The sequence below is a fragment of the Sesamum indicum genome, linkage group LG3, assembly GCF_026168435.1.
Source record: "Sesamum indicum cultivar Baizhima isolate 11 linkage group LG3, ASM2616843v1, whole genome shotgun sequence".
NCBI classification, from domain to species: domain Eukaryota; kingdom Viridiplantae; phylum Streptophyta; class Magnoliopsida; order Lamiales; family Pedaliaceae; genus Sesamum; species Sesamum indicum.
The window spans coordinates 28,554,669-28,572,366 of NC_142659.1; the positions used below are offsets into that span (position 1 = coordinate 28,554,669).

Sequence of the window (17,698 nt, forward strand, 5' to 3'; positions counted from 1 at the left end):
AAGGAAAAATATTGTTGAAACAATATTCTTAAACACAAATTTGAATATATATTTTATTTTTATTTTTATCATAATATGGGTTTGATTTATAAGTATAATATTTATTTATAATATTCTTATTTGCACATGCATCAAATCGTGGACTTGTTGCTACAAGCATTCAAATGTGTGGGCCGGGTGTTGGTGGACCATGGGCCTTTGCAAGAAAACCCAGCTCCATCTTAGGCGTATAGCGGTTATTTTCAGTAATCGGCCCAATCTCTGAGCCAATCCACCCCCAACCAGTAGGATCGACCCGGATTCGAATCAATCCTAGGGTTTATAGCGCAAGATTTTTTTATTTTATGTTTTCTTAATCTCTAATCGGTTCTTCACAGCGATCTATTTTTCCGGTAAATCGTCATTCTTTGTTGAAGTATGTTCTTCAATTACCATCATTTGATTTCTCAACTTCGAATGACTGTTTCAATTTCGATTTTAATTGTTGTTTTAAAGAAAAGTGGAAATTTTCTGGACTAGCTTGGAAATTTGTTGTGATTTAGTTGATTTTTTTTTTTTGTTTGATTTTGGATTTTTAGTTCTTTCTTCTGTTTCTTGAGGGCTGGATTTTTATGCTTATGAAGTGTTTGCAGGTTTCGTGGGTTTAAATATACTTGCCACAAGCATGGCAAGTAACCCTCCATCATCCGGTTCACAGGTAGGGTTCCCTTCGAACATGCCTAGTTGATCCACGTCGTAGAAATAATTTGGTTCTCATGATTTATTGGAATGGCTTGTGGAATCTGGGTAGTAGAATGGCAGTAAAAATAATATGGGCATGGCTATGACAGCTTCGTAGAGGATGAAATCGTTGGGTTGGGTATTTTAGATTTTTAATAATTAAATCTGTTGAGTGGAGCATTATTGTCACTTAGTGACTCCTGGAGGGATTTACTGATGTAATTAAATGAGTTCATTGAGATATCCGAGATTGGCTGACTGGAGTGTTTTTTTTGACTGAATATATTTCCGCATTAATGTTTAGGACGGCTTATGATATTTGTTTAATAACTCTAAGACATTGGATATGCGGTGTAATTAAATGAGTTAATTGAGATATGTGAGATTCTGACTAGAGTGGTTTTTGACTGAATATTTTTTCGTACTAACGAATAAAACGACTTAATGACATTTGTTTAACAACTCTAGGACATTGTATATGCGCAGTTCACTTCTTTTCTTCTGAGGTTCTAATATCTTCTGATGTGTCTGTTTACCTTTCATAGTCACTTTGGCCGCATCCAGCATCTGCACCGATGGCCCCTCAGGGTCACATCCCTCCCTACCCTATGCAAGTATGGTATTCTAGTGCTTTTAATTTGGCAATATTTCTTTCATAATTGTGTTTCTCCGGATTCATATAACTCAATTGAATGGATCATTTGCACATGTATTTGCTACAGTTCCGTCCTGTAGGACAGACATCACAAGTACAACAATTCATGCCTCCGCCGGCTGCTCAGCAGTTTCATCCAGCAGGACAAGCACAAAATCTAGGGATGCCTCCTGGTCAAAGTCAACCGCCTCCATTTTCTCAACCAATGCAACAGTTTCTGCCACGGCCTAACCAGCCTGGTCATGCTGCACCATCTTCATATCCTCAGCAGAGTATGCCTATTTCATCAGGCATGCCACAGTCAACTCCCCCAGGCCATGGAGTTTCTTTTTCATCCGCATATACTGTAAGAGATACACAATACTTACTTGATTCTGTGCCAGGGATAATTTTTGGCTTCATCTAATGCATTTTCATTTTCAGTACGCACCGACTTCCTTTGGCTTGCCCCAGAGTGGCGTCAGCGTGCCTTCCCAATTCCAGCCTTCATCACAAATGTCTACGCCACTTGCTCCCACTGGGGCGCAATCATGGTTGCAAACAAGTCAAAGTACACCAGTTGTTGCACCACTGCAGCAGGCTAGTCAGCAAATCTTCCCTAACAGTGCAACTGTTCCTGTAAGTGTCCTTGTCCTGTTGCTCTTTCAAATTGAATTTTAGTAAAATTGATATTTTCCCTAATAATGAGGTCAGGCATTTTGAAAATTTTTAGTTTAATGCTTATCCATCTCAGTTAGATAGCTGATGTACTTGAAAAAGTTATTGCTTCTTAGTTCGCTATCTGTTCACCTTTTAATACTTTATACGTTGCTTGGTGATTTTTTTGTAGATTTGTTTTCTGTTTTTCGGAACTTCTTTCTGGTCGTCTATTTATGTTACATGGCTATGCTGACACAAAGATATCTTCTTGTTATGCTTATTTGTAAAACGTGAAACATGGTTCATTGTATTATTTAACAAAAAGGAAGCATCTGAGAAATGAAACTCTCTTTGTTGTTTTCACTGAATAATGTCCAAGTCATCAGTTTTTAATGTTATTGGCTGGAAGCTTTGTTTTGGTGGTTAATGTACTTTTGGACTGTTTACTCACAAGTATGTCATAGGCTATGTGATAACAGACTGATTGAAGTGCAACTTGCACGTGAAAACATCATGAACTTTTTGTTTCAGTTGTTCAATATATATAGTAGACCATTTCACATACATTTTCGTAATGGTTGACACATGTTGACACTGACACTACTCCAGTTATATTGTCGAACTCAACCTAAAAAATGTGGAAACAGTTAGTAAATAGTGCTGCCTTGTTAATACTTGAATTGAGTTTCTCTCTATGAATTTGCATGAGTAAATGTTAAATTCCATCCTAACTGCACAAATTGTGCAAATTCTGGGAGAACTATCTGGTTTGTTCTGAAATTCAATCATGTCTAGCTACATTTGTAGACATGGATGGATGCCTCTGTTGTCCTCTTTTGTCAAGTCGTTTGAGCACACTCTATTTCTGAGCTAAAGGAAAATAGATAAGCAGATATGTAAATAAAATACAATTGTATCATAAAGATTGATAAGATCTTTGAATGAAATCAACATAATAATAGGTGTGAGAAGAGAGCACAGAGAAGTTAGATGAGAGTAGACAGGTATATCAAGGTAAAATGTGATCATGAAGCAAACAAGTCTTGAGAGAAAGAGAGAACTTGTAAGACAGAACACAGACAAAGGGAGAGGACAGAGAACCTGAGAAAGATTCGAGATGAGTTAGGAGAGAGAAACAAAATGTGACCAACTTTTCAGTTTCAGATAATTAGAAGTATTGCAAAGACCAACCTAAAAGAGGTCTGGGCCAACTTTTGACCCCTCTTCCATTATATCGACTTCAGTTACTCAAGCAAACAGGAATCTTGAGCTTACACATTCTTGTGGAATATGACTGTTCCTTTTTTTTCTTTTCATGGATGTTATGAGGGAAATGAAATTTTTGATGGTTAGTGCAGTTCTCTATGCCAAACAATAAATTGAAAAATTATTACTATTAGCAAATGCTGGAGCTGATACTCATTCATGCGTTATGATAAGTTTTTAAAAGAATTTCTTCGTAATTGTTGTTTTATTTTGATGCCAATTTGAATCAGGCTGTTAATGGTTCTGGTAGTGCACAACAGTCTGCTTCTGATTGGCAAGAATATGAAGCTGCTGATGGGAGAAGGTAATTTTAATCTTTCATTTGATTATAAAGACTTTTCTAACTTACATGTCAATGAACACCACTATCAACTGGAATTTTAAACTTTTTGGGAGGAATGTTCTGCCACAATTTGCCACTGAAAGACAGAATTGAGCAACTAGATTCATGAATTTTAATATTGCTTTTTTCCTAATTGAGGCTGTCTATGTTACTGGTGAGATTTCAGTACTTCTATTATCGAGTAGTTCTGGAATTGACATTTTATTATATAAATATTATCTGGTTAGATATTATTACAACAAGGTCACGAAGCAGTCTAGTTGGGAGAAGCCTTCTGAGTTGATGACTCCTCTTGAGGTGAGTGATTTTCTTGATGTGCTGCTTATATAGAGGTCTTGGGTAGCACCTATTTCTTTTGTGAATCACTACTCTGTTCTGCTCTGGACTATTTCAAGCTCAGACCTACACTGTGGGTGTTAAAATTGCAGACTTGTTTAAACTGTTCTCGTTTGTTTTATGTGTATTCTCGTTTATTTGCATGTCCTTCCACTGGTTTGTAGATGTCATGGCAAGTCAGGGGAATATAACGACTGCTCTTTGTCCTCACTTTGAAGACGGTTTCACTTTCTCGAGGCAGGCAACAATTTGCTAATTACGTTCACATGTAATGTTGGGATTTTATTTTTGTGATAATAATCTCTAGATGCTGTTGTTGCCTAGAATTAATAATAGAAACGTTGAACTCTATTTCTTGTTTGAGTTGGGGAGCATATATGCATGTTTTGCTGAACTGTTGTTGCCTAGTTTTAATAGGAAAATATGTGCTCTATTCATTGTCTCTGCGGAGCAAATATGCATGTATTGGTTGTTCTTGTTCCTATTAAAACATTCCGCATCCTTTTCATCTGAAAACTTCTTCCGTCACTTATTTCTTTGTCTTGTGTTTTTATGTACCTCAAGCATTGTACGTAATGCTAGGTTCTTTTTAGCATCCAGTATTTAGAGTTCCATAGTGCCTTGCTTATATCAATTTTATAGTTTCTTGGTTATTTCAGCTGTTTACTCGCTGTTCCATCTTGGGTTGTTTGTATAGCAATATGTTTTCTTCTATTTATTCTTTTTGGATTTTAGGGTTAGTGATTTTCACCAAAATTTCAATATCTGTATATTTGAATTTACCTGTATGTCTGGATTTATCAATGTTATCTATTTGGTTTTGATCGTACGCTATCTCATGCCTGCCTTTGTGGTTCGCAAAGACGTCTACAGGTACAGGTTCTTGAACTCATAGTTCAAAGTATGAATTAGTATGTGCTAGATGGAAAATAATGACACTGAAGAATTGTGTGCTCTACCGGTGTAGAAGCTTTATGTAAATCACTTTGTTGTTGTCTTATGATTAATTTATTTTAAATTTTTAGAGAGCATTTTACCTACGCAAGCCTTCAGCTCTGTTTATAAAAAATCACAGTAATTGATATCGATCATTTTCCCTATGGATTTTGTTTAAATTGTTCATGTGTTTGATTGTTGTGAACCAGCATGAATTTGGCATCTGCTTGAACAAAATCTTCCATTAAGAGTTATGTTAATACATTTAACTCCAAAGTATATCAACATGTAGAATAGCCTTGGGCTCATATAGGTTTGATTTTGTGGATGAGGATAGCGAACAGTTTTGAGGTTATTACAGACAGAAAAATAGTTATAACTGACTGTTTAGGTGCTGAGTTTTATTGAGATGTAGAAGACTAAAACTGTGTGGAATGTTTGAATTGTATTCCGCTATTAGTTAGCATATGGAAGTTGCTGGAAATGTTGAATGCTTGTGTCTCTTCTTTAATAGTGAAGCATAATAACCACTGCAAGGACTCATAAATCGAGGTTATTTTTAAGGCATAATTTCTATATCCAGAATGTTCTACCATATTTGTGATTGTGGATTAACATATAAATGAGTGACTTGTCTTCGAACTCAAAAGATGTTTTTAATAGAGGTTGTAGAAAATACAGATTCTGTGGGCCCAAAACTAGTTAATAAAATGAACCTGTCTTAGTTGTACAGAAGTGGGCGATATTCATTTCTCTTTTTAAGTTGATGAGTATTCAACCACGGAATCATGGTTGACTGTTGGATCAGCATTTATGAATTAGGAATGTTCCCATATTTTTGCCTCCCTCAGAAAGTTTTATTGACTGGCCAACTATCATTTGGTGATGACATATATCTGGACTTTGCTGCCAAGCAAATTGCTGTGTTTTCTCCGCTCTGTGGGATGCGTTTGTTATAATCTGGAGCAGCTAATGGGTTGGGGTTTATTCTGTTTGAGAAAGGATGATGACACAAGGAGAAGTTGGAGGATGGTTTTCATTCTGCTGAGATTCTCACTCTTTTCTTAGTATTGGTCCTGTCATCATAAATCTCACTTATGATTCTGGTGTTATTACTAAACCTATAGCATTGGTCCCATGTGTCATGACTTGCTCATGCAGATATCTAGATTACTTAGTTTATCTTTTCATTTGTGATGGCGCCTTTGAAAATGTTGTCCTATCACGTGTGAACTCGGATATCTTTAACTTATGAACTTATGATGACTTATGAATTTAATGGTATAAAATTTCTATATGTATCTGAAGTTATATGGATAGACATTTATAATAAATAGGGACTGTGAATGATGAAGTACTACTAATATCCAAGTAGACTATCGAGGTTATGGAATCTGGTCACTGCTTGACGGGAATGAGAACCATAGGCCATAGGAAGGGACCTGTTCTGAAACTGTCAGGAGTTTATGCTGTTGTTCATTAATGTATACAATTGAAGTGGAGGTCGCATATTATAAGTTCTTGGAGTTAGAATATTCTTACTCCCACGAGCATAGGAAATTAATTCATAACAAACTCAAATTTGGGTATATTATGACATCTTGGGTAAAAAAAAAGTTGATTGTAAACAACAGCATCTACTCAAATTACTGTATAGAAGTATTCACAAAATGTACTGGGATTAGTTAAACCATAAAGCATGTGAATAGATTCTTTCAGTTAAGTAGTTCTGGATAACATCAGACAGCGAGAATATGTTTGCACTGCTTGATGTCTTTTTCTGTTTTATTTCGTCAGCATATTTTACCTGTAGAAGTATTTTTTAGTGTTGCGTATTCATGTTTATCTCATGTACTGTAATATAACTTCTATGTTTTAACTTTTCGACTGCTTTGTCAATGACCAGAATGGGGTGTATCTTAACTCAAGTCGTTTTTGTGATATATTATGACTTTTGCTGTGATTAGAACTTACCTGATTTCTTTGAGCTATGGGAACTTATCTGATTGAGAACTTGTGTTTCAATAGAGAGCGGATGCATCAACTGTGTGGAAAGAATTTACAACTCCTGAGGGTAGAAAGTGAGTATAACAATAATCCTGTATGCTTAAACATCTGGAACTGTTCTGCTTAGTTAATTGTAGTCCTTTCTAATTTCTCTAAGATCTTCCTTGAACTGTTGAGTAATCTGTCATCTTAATGGAACTTCCGCAGGTATTACTATAACAAGGAAACAAAGCAATCTAAATGGACAATACCTGATGAATTGAAGGTTTGTTGCAAAAAAGTGCTATGATTAATTTTCTCTTATACTGGACTTATTCTTCTATTTGTTCTTCTAGTTGGCTCGTGAACAGGCTGAAAAGGCTGCTGCTGAGGGAGCACATTCAGAAATGAATACTAGCTCTACTGTACCAACCACTGTGAGTGGAGCTTCTGTTGAACAGCCATCTGCTGTGGTCAACTTGGCTAGCTCCACTACATCAACAGTAGCTGGAGTCACCTCCAGTCCTGCCCCAGTGGCACCTGTTGGTTCAGATGCTAATGCATCTACTGCGATGGTTTCTGAACCACCAGCTGTTCCAGCAATACAGACTCCCACCACAAGCACACTTGGGGTTGGGGTGTCCTCAGTGGGAGAAAGAGTGGCTTCCTCGCCCTCTGAAGTTCCTGAAAGTTCTGGTGTTCCAATTGTGCTGCCGAGTGCAAATTCAACGCCAGTGTACGGAGTTGTCATTCTGATTTTGGTTTCACTTTTTCACTTTTTTGGGAGAATCAAACTGATTTTTTGCTTGAATTAATGTTTCAGGACCAGCCTGGAAAATCCACCATTGCATGTTGGGGCTAGTCCCTTAGCTGGAGCTTCTATCCAGGATATTGAGGTACCACTTGATATCCAGATGCTCAACCTGTAACTGTATAGGTTTTGCAGTTTCAATTTCGTTCATCCAAAATTTCTTCTTCTGTTCTTTCTCCCTCCCCGGCCTCTCCTTTGTATTTCTCCTTCGCTTCCCCGTCCCTCCTGCTTGCTTCTGTCTTCTTGCTTGCCTCTCACCCTTTCCACCCTCCTGCATTTTCTTCTTTTCATTTGACAGTCTTGGGACTATTTTCATTCCTCTCAAAAGTATCTGGAACTGCTTCCTTTAATTTAATGAGTAAGGCACAAAAGAATGTCATTGATGGACTTGACAAAAGGTCTTGGTGGACTGTGTTTGGATTTTCAGGAGGCAAAGAGAGGTATGGCCGTTGCTGGGAAAATAAATGTTACACCAGTCGAAGAGAAAACAACGGATGATGAACCCATAATATACGCCACCAAGCAGGTAATTACTTTGAAGCTCTTTATCCATTATTTTTACAGCTGGATGGAAATTTATGGATCTTAAATCCTTTCTCTTCAGGAGGCAAAAAATGCATTTAAAGCACTATTAGGGTCCGCAAATGTTGAGGCTGATTGGACTTGGGACCAGGTAAATTGAATATGCTGCTATGTTCTTCACTAAATGCCTTTGAAGTTGCTAAATGTTGACATAAAACACCATATCAGGCTATGCGGGTAATAATTAATGACAAAAGATATGGTGCTTTGAAAACTCTTGGTGAACGGAAGCAAGCATTCAATGAGGTAATAATCTGCTTGTACACATTGATAATTTACCTTATGCATTTTCTGCAAATTCTGGTTCGTTAGACTGAATGCATCTGACGCTGATATTGGTCTTTGTTTTGTTTTATAGTACTTGATGCAAAGGAAAAAGGTGGAGGCTGAGGAGCGACGTATCAGGCAGAGAAAAGCGAAGGAGGAGTTTATGAAGATGCTGGAAGTAAGTGTTAATCTGCTTTGATTATTCTCTCTTCAGTGTGCTGTGGTACATTGTATCTCCACTACTATCTTTAAGCATGCCAAGGTGAACCAAATGCATTTCTTATTTTGCAATATAAGATTAGGTTTACTGCTGATTGCATTATTAACATGCTCCTTTGTCTCACATTCGTCATGGATAATGTTTCTGTTATCGCTGCTTATCCGTATTTAATTTTGTGATGGTCTGCAGCTCCCCAATAAAACTTTCAATTTTTTGTTTTTCATTTAGGTATATTTTATATTAAAATTGATTTCTTGATTTGCTGTTAGGAATCTGAAGAACTCACATCATCCACGCGTTGGAGGTTGTTACCCTCTCTCTTTTATCTTGGATATTAGACTGGAGATGTCTTATTTAACTTCTTGTACATTAATCAGCAAAGCTGTGACAATGTTTGAAGATGATAAACGGTTCAAGGCTGTTGAGCTAGAAACTGATCGCGAGGATCTCTTTAGAAACTACTTGGTGGACCTACAGAAAAAGGTGCACATTGATCTTCAATTTTCTTTTGGTGTTTTTCAATGTCCTTTCACTTCAGAAAATGTTGATGCCATTGAAACAAAATTTAGTATCAACCAGAGTGAAACTGGATGCGCATCTGTATATACATGATTTCCAGGTGGTGGATATTGGAGTTAATTAAGTACCTAGACTCACTTTTGGTTCTTAATTTTCATGATTCATAGGGTAGGTAAGTATTGGAGATGGTCATCTACCAAAATGCTTATTTGTGAGGTCAAGTTTTGTGCTTCTTGATTTTTATGTGATTAATGAATGCAACATGGTTGAGAGAACATTTTGGAAGACCGTGTAGCCATGATTGAGATCAGTTTCTCATTGTTGATCTGTTGCAAGATATTTAGAGAATGGAACGTTAGCACAAATGTCTGCGTTCAAAGGTATTTAATAAGGCTGGAGCTGAATTAAATATTTTGACATCCATTATGGAAATTTGTCCATAATTTTGTCTTTATATGGAAATACGCTTGTATAGACTTATACTGGAAGTGATATGTGTAACTGTGTTCGGCATCTGGTCTCCTTATGGAGCGCTAGTCACATCTTGTGGTTATTCTCAATCTTTTTTATTTTTCTTATTGTCTTGGAAACATATCACTTCCGCATCAGCCATGCTGCCCTATAGGTAGTCTCTCTCATATTTACATGTTAAGCAAGTTTCGATTACAAATTTAGTCTATAAAATTCTTGAGCCTGAGGTCGAAGTGGCCTTGCTTGTTCAGGAGAGAGCTAAGGCTCAGGAGGAGCATCGGCGGAATAGGCTGGAATTCAGGGAATTTCTTGAATCCTGTGGCTTTATCAAGGTATTCTGTTGATAAGGTCTTAAGCCTTTCTCCTTTTCTTTTCCTGCTTCTTTCCGGTTCTAACTGGCTGATCATTTCTAATTAATTTACTTATGATGTTTAGGTGGATAGCCAGTGGCGGAAAGTTCAAGATCTTCTGGAAGATGATGAAAGATGCACACGCCTAGATAAATTAGACCGGCTGGAAATTTTTCAGGTCAGATGAAATTCATGGTTATCACCAGTTTTCTAGTTCCAGGTATCCCAAGTCAGATTATCTGTGGCTTTTGGTTGCCTTCTCTGGCACGTCATCTTTACACTGGATGAAGTGATAATGGTTCAAAAGTGTCCTGCTTTTGAACCTGGAACCATGTTAAGGATGGGAGCAGAAAGTTTGTAGCCCACTGATATGTGTTGTTGCTACAGGATTATATCCGTGATTTAGAGAAAGAGGAGGATGAGCAGAAGAAGAGACAAAAGGTGTCCTGATGAGCAGCTTGTTTGTTTGTTTCTGAAGTCTTATTTAATCTTGATTTTAACTAGTTTTGTTGCACATCAAGGAACAACTGAGACGAGTTGAGCGTAAAAACCGTGATGCCTTTCGCAAGATGATGGAAGAGCATATTGCTGCTGGCACTCTTACTGCAAAAACTCACTGGCGAGATTATTGTCAGAAAGTATAGCATACAGTTTTTTTTAATCAAGATAAATTCCCCTAGTTATTCATCAACTCCTTTTTGTTTCTAGTGATCAATGTTTATGTCGGTGTATATTTGTGATATTCCGTGTGTTCTTTTTCTTATATGAATATTTCAGGTCAAGGATTCTGAGGCTTATGAGGCAGTCGCTTCAAACACTTCTGGTTCCACCCCCAAGGATTTGTTTGAGGATGTTACAGAAGAGTTGGAGAGAAAGGTAAGTATGTTGCCAAACTTCAACTTTATATGTGGTTAAGACCGAGTCCTTTGGACCTTGAGGTTTGACATATGAATTTTGAAAGATTTTGGGATGTTCAACCACTTCGATAATTCTTTTGATCTCTGTTAATGACGTGAATTTGTAATTAGGAGGTTGTGTATCCAACATAATATTATTAGAAGGATTATCAATAAATTGATGGTGATTGTCTTCCATGTTTAATGGCATTATCCACTATTATTTCTCATCAGTCTTTGTGCATCATTAGTATAATCTTGAAGTTAGTTTCCATGTCCAATCCACTAGTCTCATCAATATTTGGTTGGCAGTATGATGAAGACAAAGCACGCATAAAGGATGCTTTGAAGCAGGAAAAGGTAGGATATTCTGAGATTTTATATCCTCTATACAATAATCTTTTTGGTCTTTATATCTAAAACCTAACTATGTTTTTTATTTCTGTACTAAGATAACAATTACATCGACGTGGACATTTGAAGACTTCAAGTTCTCTATAAAAGAGAGCATTGGTTCCCCGGCAATATCTGATATTAATTTACAGGTATCAATTTTGACTACTCACTTGGCTGAACGATAATGCAAGATTTGGTTCCCCTTGGTGGAGAAAGTGGCTTACCTAATTTTTCAACGCAAAATATTTTGTTTCCCCACTGCCTGATCACATGCGCTTGTGAGTTGGTTTGCAGGTGGAATCTCTATTACTCAGGATGTGACAGCATTTTTTTTCATTTCTCATGCCCCTGTTTACCTTGGGCTGATTGCTTTGGATTACTTTGTGTTCATATGTAAATAATACTGATGAGTGACACATTTTCCTTAAACATATGCAATTATGTGCTTCTGAAAAATCTTTGTTATGAGGAGTTTATGGTATTGGTGGTAAGAGGAGGTCGGAAGATTGCAGAAATTATGAGTTGAACGTGGGTCTGGGAACTTTTATTTTTTAACTTTATAGTGCTGCACTTGCGGTAGAGACTCCGAAGATTGGAAATTTTTCCACTACTAGTGCCCATTTCCCATTTTCATTCTCCATACCATCCTCTATTTATGAATGCCAGCCAAAATCTCCACTAAGATGTGAGGGAAAGAAACATAGGAGAAGTACCGCACTACCTGTTTCCATGACCTACTGCATTCTTTGAGCTATGATAGCTGCTGAAACTTCAGTTCCAAAACCGTGCATTTAATTGAAGTTCAGTGCTGTTGCCACTTCCATTATGTTATCGACGCACTTGGACAGATCTCTTTCTCTTCCTACTGCTTCATTTTTAGCATGCCTTCTGCCAGAGACATGCTTCTTTTCCAACCAAGATACTGTACTTTGATAACTCCGTAGAGAAGATGGTGAATGGCACACATTAACAATAGTCTTTCAATATCTAGAGTTAAGGATTTTGCTGTGAAAATCTTGTGCCCTTGGATAAAAAATTAATTCTCTGCATTTGTTCAATTCCTTTTTCTTTCAATCCTCATGCCTTAATTTATAATCTCAAAGCTTATTACTGGACTGAGATCTGGAATTCGCTCTGATATTTGAGCTAAGCAGTAAACTATGGATTGCTGCTGTAATTCTAAGGACATGTTGATGTAAAATTGCAGCTTGTTTACGAGGATCTAATTGATAGAGCTAAAGAGAAAGAAGAGAAAGAGGCTAAGAAGCGTAAACGCCTAGCCAAAGATTTCACTGATAAGTTGAGCACTATCAAGGTATGTGATGTGCGGTAATGGAGGATTGGTTTATTTGTTTGTTTTATTTTAAATGGTAATTTAGTTTAGCCTATCATTTTTGGGGTATAATCATCATTTCTGGGACGACTGTTGCCTAATTTTTTAGTTTGCTCATTTTTGTTAGGAAATAAATGCGCTGTCTACTTGGGAGGAATGCAAACAACTTGTTGAGGACAGCTCAGAATACAGGTGAAGTTTTTTTTCTTAATTTGAGAGAACACATGCATTCTGAAGTGTATGGAGAATTGTGAGTGTGGAGTATGCTGAAAGTTCTACTTTCTAATATTGTGTTGCATGTTTCTTCTAGGTCTATCGGAGAAGAAAACTTATGCAGGGAGATATTTGATGAATATGTATCGCGATTGCAAGAGAAAGTAAAGGAAAAGGAGCGCAAGCGAGAGGAAGAAAAGGTAATGAAAATCTGGATGCATAAAATAGCTTTCGGTTTTGGATTGGTATGCTTAAACTATTGCTATTATCATGTTCTGAGTTACAAGGTGAACTTCCAGTATCTTCAGAAAATAATTTTTTTATGTTGCTTCTGGACTTGAGATTTTTGAACATGATTGAAATTTTTGTGGGGTTATTCTGCAAGTGAGATATCCTCGTTTTAATATTTGCTTATGGTTTTATGGTTTAGGATTATTGTATCTTTCATATAATCATTTTTCAGGGGATTGATGAGTTGTTCCTACTTGTGTGTTGCTTTGCAGGCCAAAAAGGAGAAAGAGCGGGAGGAGAAAGAGAAGAGAAAAGATAAAGAGAGGAGGGAAAAAGAGAAAGACAAGGAGAGAGACAAAGATAGGGACCGTGAGAGAGAAAAGGAGAAGGGTAAAGATCATTCCAGAAAGGATGAAGAGATTGACGATGTGGATGGTGAGGAAAGTCACGGGCACAAAGATGAAAAGAGAAGGGAAAAGGACAAAGAGAGGAAGCATAGGAAGCGGCATCAGAGCACAACTGATGATGTGAGTTCTGACAAGGATGATAAAGAAGAGACAAAGAGATCCCGTAAACATGGGAGTGACCGTAAAAAGTCAAGAAAGGTATACTATGGTTAACTTCTCATTCTTCTTGAATGACTTGACAACTGCATAATCTGATGCCCTTAATATGTTTCCTTCAGCATGCATATTCACCTGAATCAGACAGCGAAAGTAGGCACAAAAAACACAAAAAAGATCGGGATGGATCTCGACGAAGTGGTGGTCATGAGGAACTTGAAGATGGCGAGCTTGGTGAAGATGGGGAGATCCAATAGTCAAGGTCCTTCCATTTCGTGTCCTCTCAAGTAGTAACAACCTTCATATCAGTATATTGTGGTATTTAAGAACTTAATTGAATCTTTTCACTGGATGACTAGACTGTTCTCTGTGTTATAATCCCCCCACCTGTGTTGTGATTCTGAAAATGTTTTCCTGGCTGCCTTTTGATCTCGTCCGTTAATCTGTTTGAGATTAAAATGCATTTTAGTTGTGTATTTCAGTATTGAAGGCATGTGATGTTTTACGCAGTTTAGGATTACTGCTCCCATCTTCCCACCAGCTAGTCATCGCCCTACAAATTTGTTGGGTAAAACAATTGGATGGTTCATGAACAACCAGCTGTGAGCCCTTTTTTTTTTTTTTTTTTTTTTTTCAGGTTTAGATTGAACTGATACATTATCATGAGTAGTTTGAGGAGAGAATTGAGTTGAGTTATTTTAGGTTGTGAATGAATGGAGCAAGTTATTGGTTTCTTGATCTGAGATATCCATCATAGTCACTGGTCCTATTTGCCCCAATGGACATCTTAGGGGAATGAACTTTCACTTTATTGGGACCATCATTAATGGGCCTGGACCTAATAATGTTTATTGGGGTTGGGTACTGTTTTTTGAATTAATCTATGGGCTTGAGTAGGGTCTTACTCTACTCTGCAATTGGGTTCTTAGCAAGAATGCATCGTTAATTATGAATGGTAGAGAGCAGAGCCATCAAAGAGAGAGTTTAATCGTGGTTAGTTATCTTTTTATTTTTAGTTTACTATTTTTTATTCTTAATTTCTGCTTCTTTATTCTTTCTTGTGAATATATATATATATATTTGGATTAATAATAAATTTCCATACTAATTATGAGGTATATATACTCTACTCTCTTTTGAATATGCAAGTCATCATCCATTGACTTACAAAGCAACATGAAACCTTCTTTTTTCTTTTGAGAAAAAAAAAAAAAAAAAGAAAGAAAAGAAAAAGGGGGAATGAGATTGCCAAGCGAAAGGCAAACATCCAAAAGGAAGTTGTAGATTGCAAAATCAATTTGTACAAAGAAAGCAAAAATCTTCATTGGTGTATGCGACCTTTATTAGTTGCATCTCTTTCATATTGTTCTTCGGTCAAAAGACCTCTAACTTCCAAGAACTTTCCTCCTCAACTACCAGAACGTTGGACACGAAGGAACACATCAATCTTCATTTTTATTCTCTCAGCTTACGTTTGAAATTAATTCAATTTTTGTAAAGCTTTTTGTGACAGGTTGCACACTTGTCAATTGATTCCCTAATATCCGCCCAGCGAAACAACACAGTTCTTTCTAGAATCAACGATCATTCAGCATTTCACCTAATTTAGGGGTGGACGCGGATCGGGTATTTCTTGTTTTAGGTTTTTCGGATTGGGTACCTGATTTTATGGGTTAGTATATTTGATTGCCTGATACAAATCCGCTAAAATCAGGTATTCGAAGAAATCTAAAAAGCATGCTCTTTTTCTGAAATATTATTAAAAAATTGAATATAAATTATGATATCAATTTATTAAGTTAAAAAATAGTATAACATCAATTAATTCAAATTAATAAACAAAATAATTCAATTCGTAATATTAATAACTTAATAAGTAGATCAACCAGCTCATATATTGTTCTCTTTTTTATTTTATTAGTAACAACAAATTATTCGTCCGTTAAAATTAACTAAATTTACTGATATTAATAAAAGAAAAAATGAATGAAAAATTATATCCGCCTCCAATTGATTTATTAATGATTTATTGTAGGTCAAATAAATTTTATTATGATTAAGTTATCCTTATATATCTTCACAAGTTAACGAATGTAAGGAGGTATATCTTCACCATTACAAGGGTACGTCGTTTACTAAGAAAAAAACTGTTTGATATGCAATAAGTCAATAATAAGTCAATCGATGGTAAATATAAGTTTTTATTTAATTTTTTTTATTAATATCAACAAGTTCAATAATTTTCACGAATGAAGAAAACTATTGGTTAAACTATTGCTAATTTCAGGAGTATTAGATATAATATTTCAGATTATAAAGGCCTATATATAATTACACCAAACCTTACAAGAGGGGAGTGTAATTATCCTATAGAGATAAACATTTATACATTTAAATAAAAATAAAAAAAAGTATTTATAAATCATTACAAACTGATGATCAAGAATTAAAAATAGAAAAAAGTAAATCAGAAAAAGTTTCAATGTTGAAAAAGAGTGAATTCTACCAACCCTTTGTCCTGGGCAACATCTTTTTTGCTTTCTTGCTTACACTAATTAATCTGTGGCCCCAAAATTCAAACTTTAGTTGATTTGATGGGACTGCATATCCATTTCTCAGTGATTCGAACAACCTTTTTCTACCTCTATTTTATTTCAACATTCACATCGTTGGTTACATGCAATGATTTCAGCACACGAGGACAATAAATTCTACATCTATTTAGCATTATAAATAAAAGTATTAAAGTTCATTTTGGAAACTTTAGATCTTTCAGAAAGCAATTGAATTAATATCCTACAAAAATATATATATAGATAAACATCAAGAATTTGAATTCTTCTACTATATATTAATCGTATTTTCAGACAGACAAATGTTTGGTCAAGTGACTAAACGACAACATCATCTCAACCACATTTCTCATGTAGCTGTAACTTTCTATTAATTGTTAATTGTATATGTTAAATTTTTTATCAACCAACTAAATGACAAATTTTGTCGACCGCGTTTCATTAATTTAGTGTTGATTTAATAGTAATTATTATCATGAACTGCTGTTGTTCACTTCCTGCGTATTTTAAAGAATAGGCTGTGCAGATGATTTTAGTTGATAAAGTTGAGATTTCAGGGGATTGAGTTCTATTAATTTGTGAATATTGATATAGTAATTAAGGTTAATACACTTAGATTTTATGTGAAAGAAAGGAAATTACACTTTTCCTTAAAGAAGTTTCAAAAATTACACTTACACCACTTTCGAAAATTCACTATTTATACCCGACTTTCTTTCATTAGGGTTTGAATAAAAATTATTAACGTTTACCTCACTCTATATATAAATATTATATTTATCCCTTTATAAATACGAAAATACACATAAAAATATTAAATGAAGAGCAAAATTAAAAATTTATATATTTATTTGCTACGTACCATCAGTTTTTTTCATCCAAATCCTAAAGAAAGAAGGTCAGGTATAAACAAAAAATTTTCGCAAGAGGTGTAAGTGCAATATTAAATTTTTTTGGGGGAAAAGTGTAATTCAGAGGGGCTATGTGTAATTAACCTTTGTAATTATTGGTTAATTGTATACATTTGATTTTAATAAATATCGTATATTATTGAAATTCATGATGTAGTTATAGTCGGTTCAATAATAAGAATAAAACAAAATAGACTGCTAATGCAAAGAAAGCAATGAAAAATTAGTGTTAAGATATTATTTAACTAGCCAAAATCATTTGTTAGTATATTGGTAGATATATTATACATTAAAATATATAAGAGTTAAATTAATTAAAACATTGATTTGTTCAAAACCAGGGCGTCAAGAACTGAAGACACGTTTTTCTTATTTGAATTAAGTTTAAAACACTAATCAGGATTATGCTATATTAGTACAACTTGGGACTTTGACTATGTAAATCACACCTAAAATTTTGAACCCAAAATCACCCAAAAAA

At 35.5% G+C, this 17,698-nt stretch overlaps 1 protein-coding gene across 4 annotated transcripts; it reads left to right on the forward strand.

Annotated features, from left to right (window-relative positions):
* The first annotated feature begins 252 nt into the window (after nt 1-252).
* On the forward strand, nt 253-14,226 carry PRP40A (pre-mRNA-processing protein 40A). 4 transcript variants are annotated; one of them, XM_011076032.3, is made up of 29 exons: nt 253-392; nt 633-697; nt 1,266-1,334; nt 1,443-1,721; nt 1,799-1,993; nt 3,511-3,584; nt 3,851-3,920; nt 6,924-6,976; nt 7,110-7,167; nt 7,238-7,617; nt 7,705-7,777; nt 8,120-8,218; nt 8,297-8,365; nt 8,443-8,520; nt 8,633-8,719; nt 9,031-9,065; nt 9,139-9,244; nt 10,003-10,083; nt 10,187-10,279; nt 10,489-10,542; nt 10,623-10,739; nt 10,879-10,977; nt 11,310-11,357; nt 11,450-11,542; nt 12,601-12,708; nt 12,854-12,918; nt 13,037-13,139; nt 13,443-13,775; nt 13,856-14,226. In XM_011076032.3, exons 2-29 carry the CDS (start codon nt 665-667, stop codon nt 13,988-13,990), a joined length of 3,087 nt encoding a protein of 1,028 aa, XP_011074334.1. In that variant the 5' UTR covers nt 253-392; nt 633-664; the 3' UTR covers nt 13,991-14,226. The 4 variants fall into 4 exon arrangements, with proteins under 4 accessions (XP_011074334.1, XP_011074335.1, XP_011074336.1 ...); XM_011076033.3 differs by having other exon boundaries at nt 289-415; XM_011076034.3 differs by having other exon boundaries at nt 332-392; nt 624-697.
* The last annotated feature ends 3,472 nt before the right edge of the window (nt 14,227-17,698 follow it).